The sequence below is a fragment of the Gallus gallus genome, chromosome 2, assembly GCF_016699485.2.
Source record: "Gallus gallus isolate bGalGal1 chromosome 2, bGalGal1.mat.broiler.GRCg7b, whole genome shotgun sequence".
NCBI classification, from domain to species: domain Eukaryota; kingdom Metazoa; phylum Chordata; class Aves; order Galliformes; family Phasianidae; genus Gallus; species Gallus gallus.
This window is the reverse complement of record NC_052533.1, coordinates 33,134,396-33,150,145: the sequence shown is the minus strand read 5'-3', so window position 1 is coordinate 33,150,145 and position 15,750 is coordinate 33,134,396. Positions and strand designations below refer to the sequence as shown.

Below are 15,750 nucleotides of genomic sequence, written 5' to 3'. Positions count from 1 at the left end.
GAGAAAAAGCTCTTCCCCAGAGGAAAGGAAGAAGCACTTGCATTGCTTGGGTGCAGAGCATGGAGCAGGAGCCCATGCACATCTGCTGGAGAGGAACCCGGTCCTCAGCACCAGCACACACTGTTGCCTTGATTTGCTGGTAACAGTTGCTGAGTGAAGACCATTTTCCAACTGATGAGATTTTCACAAACAATTTTAGACTTCACTACCCACCACGTTTAGTTTTTCATGAGAGTATTTTCCCAAGCCTTTGGAAATGCAGGAAGGACAAGTGCCTTGGAGCAGAGGCCCTGCACAGCAGCAGGAACAGCAGCAATCTGCCTTAATGCCAGGCTGATCGACTGCCAGGCTCTTCCTCCCTCTGGTACAGCAGAACCACCCAACCCAAAGCATTTATACCATCAGAAATCACCATCAGTCTGCAACCAGGTGAAACAAATGCTAAAAAAATAAAAGCGTGCCATCATGCTTGAAAGAAACTTTGTTCTGATGGGTAAAAACATAACGTAACAAGTGGTATTGGATCACAAATAGTGCAGCAACACCTGCAGCCAGAAAAGAACCCATCTTTTGAAGGAAAACCACCCTTACTGACTTACAGGTTCACCCTGAATGAGCATTTTCCATTTGCTTTGTAATTAAAGCCATAGCTATTTTGGAATATGCTGCTCATGATAAAAGCCCCCTTGCCCTACCTTATAGCAAGTCCTGAGGGGACAGAGAGCATTGCTGGTGGGAAGTAGCACCCTCCTGCGCTTTCGCCCCTCTTCCAAATCCCCTGTGTGAGTTTTCTCTCCGCTTACCTCAGCTCCCACTGCCAAAACTATCCGGAAACCTGCAGATAGCCCTCTTGCTCTGATACATGATGTTTCCTGTTAGAAACGCCACAGAACCCTGTTTACATGTCATTTTGATGACTCTGAACTTGGGGGATTTCCTTACATGCGTGCCACTGCTCGTGCTCATGCAGGGTGCCCAGGCAGACCATTTGCTGAGAACGTTCCCTGCTGTGTGGGAGTCACAACAGCCTTTCCTCATAGAAGCCTGGTACAGTGATGCTCCAGAGGGAATACCTAAATTTTAAAAGGAAAAGGAATGGGAAAAGATGAGTGAATCCTGCTAGGGCAGGAAAGTTGCCTCCTCCCTGCCCAGCATGGTGACTGGAGGGCAGGTGCACTCACAGGTCTCCTTAGCAGGATTCACACAGGTGGGACGAGCCAATGCGGCCCAGCTTCTGGTGAGAAGCCTCAGCTCCCTGCAGGCCGCAGGTTTCAGCTCTAGCAGATGCAAACAGAGCACACACTCAGCCACCATTCATGTCCAGAGAAGGGCAACAAAGCTGTGAAGGGTCTGAAGCACATATCTTATGAAGAGCAGCTGAGGGAACTGGGATTGTTCAGTCTGGAGAAGGGGAGGCTCAGGGGAGACTTTATTGCTCTCTACAGCTGCCTGAAGGGAGGTTGTAGAGCAGTGGGGGTCAGCCTCTTCTCCCATGTAACAATGATAAGGGTAAGAGGTAATGGCCTTAAGTTGCCCCAGGGGAGGTTCAGGTTGGATATTAAGAAAAAATTCTTGTCAGAAAGAGTGGTGATGCACTGGTACAGGCTGTCCAGGGAGGTGGTGGAGTCACCGTCCCTGGAGGTGTTCAAGAAATGTGGAGATGTGGCACTGAGGGAGGTGGTTAGCGGGCACGGTGGGGACAGGTTACAGTTGGCCTAAGGTAATCAAGAGGTCTTTTCCAACCCTAAGGATTCTATGAAAACACCATATCCATGGGGGCTGGGCCAAGCAGGCCTCTCATTTCCAAGTTTCAAAACAAAATGAAAGCAAAGAGTTTGGACAGAAAGTTCTGTAACTGTTGGTTGTTCCTTTTGTTTGTTTGTTTTTTCAACACAGAAGGGGGGTTGGTCACCTGTGAGTTTCTCAACTGGTGGTAGATTTGTAGATGGATTTTCATCAGCATAGAGCAGACCCTCAAGTGGGTACCTCAGGAAAAATCTGAAGTGCATTTAAATTGAGCTGTATTCTCAATCAGACTATACACAAATAAAATTTAATAGTCAAAGAAATTTTTCTACTCAGCCACCACACCCATAAGAACTTGTTGAGCTTTCCTAAATTTCTTTGACCTTTAACTACTGCTCCAAGCACTCACTCCCTTTGTATTTACAGCTTCAGAGCCCTCTACGCCTAACAAGGAGTTTGGTGATACAGAGGAGAGGCTTTGCAGACACCCTGCTACAGGCTGGGTACCACCTAGAACTTGTTTTTCAGGGATAATTTACCCATTTTCTACACTCTTGCATCTACCATTTCTTACACTGTTAATATTTGAAAATCTTGAATAAAAAGAAGCATGAAAGCAGAAGTGGGGAGAAAAAGAAAGTTTGTCACTTTTTGGTGTGAGACACTGACACACTACAGTCTCTGCATCTTTTTTTCTGCAAAATTCTACATGGAATTCCCCTTTAAGCTAATGCACAGTTTTACAGAGATGAGCAGTAGGGTTTTTGTGGACAGTTTATGGGGAAAATAAACAAAGGAAGCACATATACACTCTTTTCTGACAGAAAGTGAATCAGATATTATTCATCAGCTGTGTTTTAGATCAGATACGTAAACAGAGTGAAGAGAGGAAAGTAATTCCTTTGTATTTTGGTAGCACTTTACTCTTGCAGCTGTAATTTAAAATGCACAAATCCTAATATTAGAATCACTTCACTAAACTTGTATTAAGACTTAGGCTTACACTACAAGGTTAAGAGTTTCCAGCAGTGATTGGTTGAACCTGCAGAGGCTGACTTCATATTGTATTTCAAAGACCTTCACAAAACTAGAAGGCTTTGAGAGAAAAGAAGATCCCACCCTATGGCCATGAGGCCCAGCTCTAACTTGCCTCCTTGCCAGAATACTGAAAATTAAAGGGTAAGTTGGGCAAAAGGGAATATGCCAAGACACTCCTACATATAAATTCTTAGTGAACAAACTTTTGGGAGGTTGCTGACGTGGGAAACAAACAGAACATCAGGAACTGTAACATGCCATGGAAGCATCTTCTACATCTCGCATACAGTGGTTTTGCATGGACAGTACATGTTGTAACCACAATGTGATCACATTGATTAAAAAAAAAAAAAAAAAAAAAAAAAAAAAGCTTTTCATTTTTCATGTTTATGTTTGAAGCCAAAACAAGCAATCTATGTTTCCCATTTACGTCCTACGTTCTCTGTGCACCTTTGGACACTCTCAGGACAATTATCATGCCTACTTTCTGCAGAGGGCTCAGCCCCAGCCGTATTCATACATGAGTCATGTGGCAATCAGTTCCCATTACGTAAATCAAATTTAAATGCTACCCCAGACAGAGCACTCCAGTCACTGACTGCATGTGATTAATTGTTCGACTCTGGATAGAAAGTGAAAGCTGTGTTAGCAACAAGTTAGTCTGGCCTTCAGTGTTTGAGGTGAGAGGAAAAATCTTTATGATTTACTGTTAAGCCTCAGATAAGGTTCTTTGTTTTTTTTAATAGTCGTCGTTGTCTATTTGCATCTGAAAGGTACACTAGCAATTTTTATAGGTTCTGCATGTACAGAAATCAAGGATTAAGCTACGGTAAGCAAATGAGAGACTCACCTTATAAAATCACCTTCCTTCATTGACAGGGAATACCAGACTAAGATATTTCAAGGCACCCTAGGAAGATTTCTCATTCATTTGTAAATGGGCACACACAGATAAATCAAGAAGCCATTTTTTAAAATGTTATTTTAAATACTTCTGGAATCTGTCTAAACTCTCCTGCACAATTTCTCAGCTTTTATTAATTAATTTGGGAGAAAATATGTTTTCTCTAATTTCTAAGATTTTCTATGTCAACTTAAATGATCTTAATGATACTCTCTTGACAATGTGAGATTATGCATTTTTTTTTCACCCCCCAATCATGAAGAAGTAGATTTTGCATCTAAATTCGGTTACAGAAATAGACAAACTCCAACTTCTAGCAAGAGAGGTAACCAAATTACCAATTCAACTCTTCCAGCAGCAAAAGTCATTAGCATCGGTCATGAGGCTCAATTAAATGGATCACACGAAACTAATAGTCTTAAATCCTGTTACACTTGAAGTTGACAGCAGAACTCTTCCAGATTCCAGTGGGTCCAACAGTAGTCAGTGACCTTGACAGAGGAACAGCCTGGAGCTCTGTAATGCCTGTGGTAACTGCTTTCCCAAGGACATACCTTATCTTTATATGCTCATATCCAACCATAAATGTATTTTCCTCATGCTTTAGAGGAGGTTCCTAAGCTGATTTGCAGACAGTGCTGCCAGAAGAGATGGACAAGCCACCGAGGGACTCCACAGCAGCCTTCTAATAATGCCTGCCTTTACAGGGGCTGACCCCTTTTCACCTTGTTAAAAGCAGTAAGTAGTAAGTAACAGATCTTGTCAAAGGTTACTCTGTAGAATAACCTCTGGAGATATTAGATAGAGGTGTCCAGAGAAATACCACAAAAAGGTGCTGACAAGGAAACCAAGGGGATTATGATTAGGAAGTGTGAATAAGCTAAGGTTTCAAACATACCCAGATTTTGGTTAGAAATGCTGGAGTACAGGAAGGAAATGTTCTACATACCATCAAGCCACCAAAAAGCACACTTGAAAAGACATGTTAAGGAGCCATCGCATGGAGATTAAACACTTCACTTGATTCAACAAAAACTGCAAGAAATGCAACTCCACACTTAAGAGTAAGAATTTCTTCTCCAAAAGACTTGACACCTCATGATACAAACTGAGAAACTAATTTACAGAACAATAAACAAAATATACCGACAAAATGTAAATTGCTCCCTCATTGCCATTTTGATCCATTTTTGAATATTCAAATAAATCTAACCTTTTACCAGAATTTCCACCAGATGCTAATTCCCAATAATAGGTTTCCACTTAACACACCCACATTTCCTCTAAAGAAGAAGTTAAAATAGAAGACCCTAAAAACCTAAGACAGCAGCACAAGCAAGAAAACTATTCACAGAGCTTCTCCTTCCCATCCACAGGGCATTGGCCTTATCCCTGGCATCTGCTGCTGGCTTTAACTTAGGATGGGATGGCGCTACAGAAACTGTGCGGCCCAACCTCTTCTGCACAGACAGGAGGAAATCCCCTCTGTGCTTAATCCCGGCCTTGGCAAGAGAGAAGAGGTTCTCTCATCACCTTGCACCCTGGAGGCCATCGCACACGTGCCATGCTCTAAGCAGAGGCGGTCTTCAGGTAGACAAGGAAGCAGCGTTTCAGTGAGCACCAAAAGTATCATCCTTTTTACCTCTTGATATGCAGTGTGCCAAACCCACACTTCATCACAAGGCAAACTCACTACATTTAAGCTATCTGAAACCAACTTAGAAAATTCAAATCTGAAAACAAGAATCTGTTTTCATGACTTGTTTCATAAGACAGTCATCGTTGTATCTCTTACTGTCCTCGTTATAAATTAATTTGGCATTAATTACAATGCTCAAAATATTTCTCCTCAGCTTATTCTGGCCCTAAAAACTTTGAGTCTGCTGAAAAGCACTTGGCTGACGGTGCATGGGCTAAAAACCGAACAGAAAACTGGAAGACTGACAGTCTAGAAATAGGCTGGCCTTATAATTTGGGATACTAGCTTTTTGGCAAGCAAAAAAAAAAAAACCATATAGAATCAAACGATGCAAAAGAGGAAATACAGGACATAGCAGCCTAACTGCTACAGAGGGAGCAACACTTTCATAGTGTTTCAGTGTGTGTCCTGCAAGCCTCCCTCAATTTAGATAATCCTGTAAAAGGTTCAAGTGTATGGCCACGGTACTGCAGTAAAATGAAATATCTGGAACCCCTAAATTTTTGGATGTTATTAAGTTCGTTGACTCATCTGGGATTCATTGACTTCAAGTGTTTATATTAAAAAAAAAAAAAAAAAAGAACATTACTGAGGAAGGAAAGAAAGAAAGGAGGCAGTACGCGCATTTACTTTTCACAACACCTATATGACTACATGTAACTCTATTCCTTACTCCCAAAGCTGTTTAATTTACACAGGGGAATGTAAAGTCATCCTTGATGACATTAAAATGACTTTCAATCATACAAACTAGGCAGCTGTGTCCTTATTTTCCATAACGTAACAGAAGCCAGAAATGTTTTCCTCCGGAGCACCATTTCTGCATCTTGAAGGTACGTGCAGAATATCAGCTCTTGATGCTTGTTGTGCTGAAGGACTCCTTGAAGGCTTCACAATTAGAGCACATACTTTTTTACTGCTCTGCTGAAGAGATGGAGAGTACCTCGGTCTCCAACGAATAAAGCTTTTTTTCCAAGAACTTGCTAGGAGTTTGAATTAGCGAGGAATTAAGTTTCATCTCAGCAGTCTTACTAAACTTTAGAGAAAAAGGACCCAATGCCACCAGTCCAAGTGCCCTCAACACCCACTGACTTCAACGGAGGTTGAACTCATTTGAGTTGCCACAGCACCTTGCTGAATCAGTTGCAATCCCCTTTCCCTCCTTCGAGCTAAGAATTGTTCCTACTCCCCATTTGATTTTTATTTTGCTTTGACTAGAGATAAAATTAACGTAGATGTTTTGATGCCAACACCGTCCCTCTCAAATTATATAGTGACTTCTCCTGCTAAAACTTGTTTGTTTTCACACCATCATCGCTGATGATCTCAGCACAGCAGCGCTCCGAGAATAATGGTTTAGTCAAGTGCAAAGCCAGCAGAAGGAACATAAAACAATGTCTGCTTATATAGGCCCTACATAAATAGTGCTTTTTAAAAATGTTTGGCAATGAAATAATAGTTGTGGTTTTGTTTCATTTTTTTATAAATTAACCTCTGGATTGTAAAGGGTGCAGAGAACCTTTCCACACCAGAGCCAATTGTAAGGCTAGAAACTTTTTATTGCATCCTCCTACAAAGGTGACACGCAGATGCTGCCTGCCTCATGCCCTTATCAAATGAGGGTGGGCCATACCCCACCTGCACAGCTTCAGTGGGGTCAATGGAGCAGTATTGATTTCAGAAGTTTCAGAGCTGACCCCATATATCCTGGGTCACATTAAGAAAATTGAAAGCAAGTGTATACCATTAAGGCTTGGGGGGGGGGGGGGGGCAGGGGGAGTTGTGCACTCAATGCTGCCTGTTTACCACTCTTTACAGTGTTTTCCTTGGTCAAAATTCCCACTTGATGGATCTTTTAAAAAATCAGAATGGCTCAGGCAGCAAAAGCATTTTTCACAATTTTGGAAAGACTTTGTTTGCTCTTGCTTGCAGGCTGAGAACAGTGCCGGATGCTGAAGTGTTCTGTGCCTTATTACCAACACTATTAAAACTGTGGGGACTTCTCTGTCTTCTCATTCGCCCCCCCCCCCCCTTTTTTTTTTTTCTTAAAAGAGAAAGGAAAAAGCCCACAAAATCCCACAGGCTGAGGTGTTACTCCCAATTGACAACAGCACAAATAAGAGAGAAAAGGCCCCATCAGCACTGGAATTCAGCAGTGCCACGTCTCACTGGAAATCTTGGTGGGCTTTTCCCCTGTGCTGTGCAAGCCCAAGGCCGGAGCGGTGACTGTCACAGCCAGCGAGACGCAGACAGATAGATGATGGAGAGTGCAGACTGCGCACCCACACATAAAGCTCGTGAGAGGAAGGAGAGCGCACGGAAGGAATATTAATTGAGCGCAAAATAAGAATTCTCAATATCCCCCCCTGCCCCCTGAAAAGTGGCCGCAAGACAAGGAGAGCTGCAAACACGTTCATCCTGGGGAAAGAGCAGCCCGTAACGCGACGTGTCAGACCGCTGCTTTGGTACTGGGATTTGCGCAGCGCTCAGCCAATGGGCTGCATGCAGAATAGACCCCAGGAATCTGATTTTCTTCTCAATGAGTGTAATAACAGTCTGTAACTCCACAGAGTTAACAGAGCTGCTCCGGGTTTGTATCGGGGTAAGTGGAGAATTAGGTTCTGCAGGGATCATGTTTTTTTAACCCACAAGGGTCTGATTCTCCTCACCCAGTCAAACTCTTCTGATCTTTTCCACTTGTCTACAGAAACTTGTCTTTCAAATATTTGCATCAAAACAGTTAAATTACTGCTTTCTCTCACTTCTTGTGTTAAACCAGCAATTACTCAAATTTTACCCATTTCTATGCTTGAGACCATATACTGCTCTATTTGCGCTGAGGAGTACAAGGATTTTAGAAAGTCTTTGAGTTCCTACATCATTCATTTTTTTCCCTCACTGCCTTTTTTAATACCTTTCCATTGCACAGCCAGTAAAAAACCCCGTACGCTGACCTCATTTAACAACAGGCATAAGGTAATATTAAAGTGCTACACAGACACACTTAAGGATATAGAAGTGAGAAAAGAAAGAAAATTCCTTGTTTTTAATTACAAGATCTATTCTTTTCACTTATTGTGCAGACTGTCTGGGAAATGAAGGAAAGTTGTACAGATACAGATCTTGCCAACCTTAAAAAAAAAAAAAAGTGCACCAATTATCACCAACAGGAGGAGTTGTTTTGTTTGTAGTTGTTGTTGTTGTTTTCTAAGTCACAAAAAAGTAAGATGCTGTGATGGCTGAGATGCTCACAAAACCTCTAAAAAAAATTCTTCATCCTAAAATGTTCACTCAGAAATGAAGTGAAATAGCAGGCAGTAGAAAACAGTCCTGAACAAAGCAATTGATTATGTTTTCTGTACCCCATTGCTCAGCTTTCAGTTTCTTCAGGTTAACACCTACTTCCATTCCAAGAACAAAAGTTTCCTATGAGTGAGGTATTCTCATTCCCAAATTTCTAACGTCAACAGTGCTCATTTTGGGGTGAGCACATTCCAGGTGCTTTGCCATCACATTCATGTCACCTTTGGAGGTCCTGCTGGGCTCCTAAAAGTGGCAAACTCATTCACTGATCTGACCAAAACTAGAAGCAGGCCAAGCTTAAACCCACTGGCCAAAATCAGTTGAAAGTAGATCCCTTAGAAGCAGGGTTTACTATTCACAATCTGCAGCTCCTCACCTAGCAGCTAACTATTGCTATTAAATAGAAAGTTGTTTTTTTTTAAAGTTAAATAAGAGGTATATTTGGACTGGGAATAATGTTAAACCAGTTCACACAACACTGAGTTACTAGCAGTTGGTTTACAGCATCAATGCAAAACAGAGCGACTTGGTAATAACATCATCTGTATCTTGGAGGGTTTGTTGCTTTCTTAGGCCGAGTACTACTCCATGGGCAACCACGATACCAACACAGCACTTTAGAACTTAAAGATTTAAAGCACAATAAAGATATACACAGAGTGAGTGTGATGTGACAACATCTCCATTTAATGCTTACTGGTGTAGCCACTCCAGGCAACATCCTAATCCCAATCTCAAATTGCATTTGTTGTGCTGCAGAGCCCCCTGTGTTGAGCATACACGCTAAGTAATGTTACCTACATTTAGATAACTTATATCTTAAATCTAGGAACCACTGGTCCAGGGGAAATTCTCACCTTTGGCAAAGTAGCTCCCGAGTACTTGTGAACAGCTCAGAAAAGATGGCTCTGAACAACGCTGCGCTACATGCAGCAAGTAACTGAAGGCGTAAGGCCACAAAGGAAATGGGTAAAGAAGTCATTTCTCTCTCTAAATAAGAAAAAAATTGCCCTAATTAAATACATTTCCCTAATAGTTATTGTATTAGATTTAGGGAGTGAGCTCAACTGCCTTAAGCTCAGCACACTCTTGGACAGAAAACTCCAAGGGACACAAATACGCTGAGACCGTGAGCGAGCCCTCCAAACATGCGTGGGGCTGTTCAGGGACGGGGGGACACCCAAAGGCAGAGCCCTTGGTGAGAAGCTGAGAGGGGGGCATGTAAAGAAAACCCTCTGAGAAAACACTGCAAATGAAAAGAAGGCAATAGAAACCACTTGTAGAGTTTACGGGGGCAGAAAGCTGAGGGTGAGACCAAACGATGCCCAGATCCTGAGTTATTACCAGAGCTCTCGGAACCCCAGTAAGAGAAATGAAAGCATTCAGAGCCAAAGAAAAGCAGTACTGACTCCTGGTTCTGGCAAAGGCAGCAGAGGATTTGTAGTATTTTCCCCTGATTAAATTTGAATCTCCTTCTTCCCTTCTTCTTCTAAAGACGTTGCCCTTTCCATCACCCATGGAGTGCAGCACCAAGGCTGAACCCCGCACCTTCGCATCCCCCTATAGGGAACAGTGTCATGACAGTGACACCAACCATCTCAAAAGACAGATTAAAAAAGCAGGACGCCTACACAAACAGCGCTAATTGCAACATTCGGAGGCATCTATTTGGAAGTTGTGTGCAGGACTGACTTCTGGAACAAATTCTCAAAAAAGGGGGGATGGAAACGAGAACCAAAAGCAAAACATCTTTTAAGCTAAGGAAATTGTAGTAAGCTTTCAATGTTTTACTTTGAAAATCCTACAGCCTTCAGCAAAATCCTTGGAAAATCTCCCCGTGTTTATAAAATAGCATTCGATATCACCATCTAGAAACCTACAAAGCAGTGCAAGCAACCCTTCCGAAACTCTCAAAAGCCAAATAACAGCTGCATTTCCCATGTGGCAGCTAATAAAAAAAAATGCTGACTCTCCCCAGTTTTAATTACAGAGTAAAATAACATGTGAATGTAATATAGTAGGCACAGTATTATTTGAGAGTACCGGGGTTGCCCCTTCAACCTGAGGCACGACGTGAGCAAACAGCGCGCAGAGCAGCAGAACAGCTCCTGGATGCAATGGGGCGCAACAGCTTTCTGTTCCAACAAGTCCTTTTATTGCATCCCTGACATAACTGCCGTGCATATGTTACGTGTGCTTGTTATGTGTACCTGAGATGGTTTAAATTGTTTCTTCGAGTACAACAACAACAACAACAACAAAGTATTTCCGTAACAGCACTTTGTTTTCACGTGTCAAGTCTACAAAAGCTGATTCCGGCATTTATTCCTGCAGTATGGCTCATGTTCAAATGCGGCACGGTAAGACACTGTCTGAGATCATTGTTTTGTCTGCGTCAAAGAATACTGCACCATCGAAATTGCAACTTCATGCAGTAATGCAATTTTTAGTAAGAGGAAAAGTGTTCTCATAGTTCTTATTCTGAATCGTTGCATTAATTTTGTGATCAACTTTAAGCATTTTTCAAGGCAGAAGAATGCAAAAGCCCCCAAAACAGAGAGGTATTTGAAGAACCCTAGAGCACCGTTTATCTACAAACGATCTTTTCCAGGGGATGAACAGCGGTATGGATGGGGCAAAGCAACAGGAATTGCTGTCAGGTGGTGCAGAGTGGCAGCAACACACTGGGCTCCCTGATCAGCATTGAGTGCCCACGACTGACAGAAACTCTAAACATTGCAAATATTTCCACAAGGACTCACGTGCGTTCATTGCAGTGAGAGTTTATGCATGAAACGCTACGCCAAATAAGCTCTCTTAATTATATCTATATGTCTACTTACTAAATTGGTTAGTGCGGGATGCCAACACCAAAACAGAACTGCTTGGATGTGCGAAGCAGAACTGCCAGACCTGTTGCTTTACATACGTATCTGTGATTCAAGCAGCTGCATCTACCGAGTATGGCTCTCTTGTAACAAGTTGCAAGAAAAATCCGCATTTGTGGGCCCTGAGAAAATGTACTGCTTATCTCCAAGTGTAAATCACACCATCCTTATTAATTAAGAGATGCTTAAAGCTGGAATATTTTCTTCTTTTTACTGCAAACTCTTGTCCAGAAATACTTTGCTTTAAAGATGGCTAATAGTATATAAGGAAAGGACTAAGTCCTGAAAGCAACAGGTTCATAGAAAATCCCAAAAGTGAGCTAACGGCAGAAATTAGAGACAAGGGATGACTAAGACTGGGGGGAACGTCTTTGATTAAATGAACCACTTTATAAGCAACAACACCCTTGCAGGAGCTCCTCTAATACTGAAGACCCTCCTGCCTTGGCTGGGGTCTCAGGTTTTTACAGAGCAGGCGGCTTGCTAAGTCAGTCTCAAATCATTCCGTGATACTCACTGATGGCAGGGAGGGCTCTGCCCACACAAAGCCAGAAGTTTCAGCACTTACAGTTACCTTCCAAAGGCAATCTGAGATTTCCTCTGCTTTATCAACTCCAGAGCGAACTCCAGCTCTGCCAGAAGTAATCTCTTACAGAAGACCCCTCCAAAGTGCCCGGGGTAAACGTGAGCGGCTGCAGCGTATTTGACATTCTCAAAGCAAGGAAGTGAAGATTGAATTAAAAAGCACGTACTGCTCTTTACCTGTGAAAGTCGTTCTGATAAATGGCATTATAAATATATATATATATATATAATGGCAATCGCAATCTCTCTCCTATCTTTCCTATTCATCCACATACAAAGTTTGCTTCCCTTCATATAACTCAGCTCAAATTAGCAGAGGTAGAGTTCAGTTAATTGAGTCTAAACTCTAAATGTCTGCTTTGATGAGGAGGAGAGGGTTCTGACCGTCCGAAATGAGGAAGGCTTTAAAAATACCACGATTTTAACTTCTGGAAGAGTGCCACCCAATATCCAAGAGTGGCAAACAGAGCTTATTGCTTTTATCTGTGCTCTCATGAAACCTTCTGATTTCAAGCATCGGTCTGTGAGTCTCCAATCAAAACTGTATCAACTGGAGACTGCAGCGGTTTCTTTTTTTAAGCCATAAACTCATTATTTCTATTTCCTGCTTCACTCAAGTGTTTCATTTAAAGTTTTGAAACTTTTATGATCTCAGCAGATGCAAGCAAACATAAATCCCATTTAAGCAAACAGGACAGCAGAAATGCCCCAAAGCCTGTGGGCAGCAGTAGGCACCGGTTCTACACGAGCCATGCACGGTACAGATTAAGGAGAAATCCCTGGTTAGTTATCATAGAAAGAGGCTCCTTACCATTATCTGTAGAGCACGGTCAGGTCCAAGCGTTTTGTTCAACCACCGCCAACTGCTCTTTCTATTAATGACTTTAAAAACAAAACCAAAAAAAAAAAAAACCCACCTCCCTTCACAGTGATAGCTGGGGGGGGGGAACTACCGAGAGCTTTCAGGCTTCAGCAATGAAGGCCATCGAACGGGGTTTCGTTAAAGCAGTGGAAAACAGCACGGCCAGGAGTCAGGTCCCAGGCTGCAGGATTTGCCCCTCTCCTCTCCCTCGCTCCCCGTAGCTGCGAGTAAATGAGCCTAATTTTTCCAATAGCCTTTAACTCCCCAGATGAACCGACGTGGAAAAAGTGACTACAAACTTGTAGCGCTGTCTAGCCTCCAACCCAGCACGGAACCAACTTTGTGGTGAGTGCTGAAGGACACCTCTCAAGCTGCTACTTGCTGGGATCAGAACCCAGCGCAGCGCTGCGCCCTCTAGTTCGCTCCGCCCGCGGGAGGGATGGACGGACGGACGGACGGACGGATGGATGGATGGGTGGACGGATGGATGGATGGATGCCGCGGGATGCGGGGCTGCGGCTCTCAAAGATGCCATTGGTTTGCATGGCGTGTTTTCTTTTTCCTTTTCTTTTTTTTTTTTTTCTCTTTAATAAGGTATCACTACTGAGATAATCCACATCCAGTGGATATGGGAAAATTTAGGCTATAATAGCGCGGCGAACTTCTGCATCCATCTTTGATTTACAAGATAAAAGCAACTTTTAAATTAAAGCGCCCCTCTGCTAATAGAGCTTATTATGCCAGAGACGGGACTGATTTTCCTAGAAAGTTGTCCCTGTGTGCATGCCTATTATCTCTGCTTTCCCCCTTCCACTAATGAGCATTTATCTAAAGAGCCCGTTAATCCTCTGATGCGTGCTTCTGGTCAGAGGTAACAGTTTGAATAAAACCACTAATCACTTATCGCTAATCACCGATCATTAATCACACTTCTCCCCGGTGCTTTGCGACCCGCGCAGCTCCCCTCGGGATTAAGGAGTCACAAATAAGGATCTCAGCCATTTCTCTTAAAGAACTTCCAGCTTTTGAAAACGGCAACCGCATTCACCGCATGAAAGTTACAAAATCCCAAAGCGACGACTTTCAACGACAGCCTCCTGCTGAAAGCCGACCATCTTTCAGCGATCCCCCCCCTCTCCCCCACCCCCCCCCCCCCCATGCCCCGTGATTTAGGCGGTGCGCTTGCATCCAGCCCTCACCCTCCGACTCCCGATTCTCTTTCTGCGCGGTTTCTGGCTTATTTCTGCGTGACACTTTCTTACAATAAACTTTTCCTCCGCCGCTGTTCCCTGACGCGCTGCGCTCTGTTCGGACGGGGAAGTGCCGGGGCACCGCGCCGGGCTGGGGGGGCTCTGGGAGCCGCGCAGGGAAGCCCGGAGATGCCGCTCCGCACTCAGCAGCCCGCTCTTCCCTCTCGAACTGCCTAGCTAAGCACCGGTAAAACAGGGAAATCTCATCGGGCTCCTCAGCGCGCTCCAAACATCGCTCTGGACGTTAACATAAGGACATTCCTTTAACCCTACCCCAGCCTCTGCACGACCTCTCTCAAAGGGAGCCCCGGAGATGAAGGATCACTCACCACGCCGGGACATAAATAATAGAGCAGGCAGAGTTTAGCAAGTATTCCCCTTACACTCCCGAAGCTCTGAGCGTCCTGCAAACTTCGCTGGGGAGAGAGAGAGCCCCGTGAGAGCGGGCAGCGGCGGGCGGCTGCAGCGGGGGGACAGCGCATCCCAAGCGGAGCAGCAGCGCGGCACCGGCCCTCCGGCAGCAGCGGCGCACCGGGCTCTGCGCCCACCGGAGGGGCTGCGAGTCCCGGCCGCCCGACTCGCCCGCAACTTTGCGAAGCGGCGGGGAAGCTGTCACCGCCGGGGAGCGCGGAGACGCGGAGCTGCGCCCGCATCCCGCTCGGGGCGGCGCTGCCCGCGCCCCTTCCCCATCCCATCGCACGGCATCCCATCCCGCAGCATCCCGCTCCGTGCCGTGCCCGCCCCGGGCGCTGCCCCGTCCGGCTCCGCGCGCGCTCTTCTCCCCGCACCGTCCCGGCGGAGCGGCGGAGGCGGCGGCGGGCACCGACCCGTGCGGCACCCGGCAGCGGGGGGGACGCGTCCCCAGGCGCGGGGCTGCCCCTTCCCCAGCCCCGCGGCGCTCGCTCCGTGACGCGCCGCGCCGAGCGCTTTCCCGGGGCAGCCCTGCGTTTTTAGGAACTTACCGCCCGGCGCAGCGCGGCGCGGCGGGGACGGGACCGGCAGCGCGGCCGGAGGAACCACGTTGGACTGAGGGAAGGTTACAATACGTTCTATTTAGAGAAGCATTACATCACCCTCCGTGACGTCACGTGGGATTCCTGAACTTCTAAATCATTGCAGTCCGTGCCGGGAGGGAGGGGGGGGGGGGTTGCCGGGAGCGCGGGGCGGGGGCGGGGGCGCGGCCTCGGACGGTCCCACCTCCGGCGGCACAGCACAGCACAGCACAGCGCAACACGGGGCGGGCCGGGGTGAGTCACCGCGCCGGGAGGCCCCGCCCCGCACCGGGACAGCGGAGGGGTCCGCCACCGCGCGGCCGGGATGGGGCGGCCCCGAGGAGCTCCGCGCTGCCGGGAGAGCGGCGGGGTTCTTACCCGGAGAATGGGTGGTACAGAGCGCGGGACTCAGGTGCCGTGCCCGGGGTGACCGTGCTGAGGGATGTAAGGATGGAGCGCAGCGCTGCCGAAAAGGACCTGGGA

The 15,750-nt window shown here is 45.5% G+C and overlaps 1 protein-coding gene across 2 annotated transcripts in view; it reads right to left on the bottom strand.

Annotated features, from left to right (window-relative positions):
- The window catches only part of CREB5 (cAMP responsive element binding protein 5), a 251,008-nt gene extending 235,705 nt beyond the window's left edge, over positions 1-15,303 (bottom strand). For both annotated transcript variants that reach the window (XM_015281825.4, XM_040695558.2), the window contains exon 1: positions 14,605-15,303. In XM_015281825.4, coding sequence (XP_015137311.3) covers positions 14,605-14,985 — 381 coding nt within the window. In that variant the 5' untranslated portion in view covers positions 14,986-15,303. The remainder of the gene's footprint in view (positions 1-14,604) is intronic.
- Between the last annotated feature and the right edge of the window lie 447 nt (positions 15,304-15,750).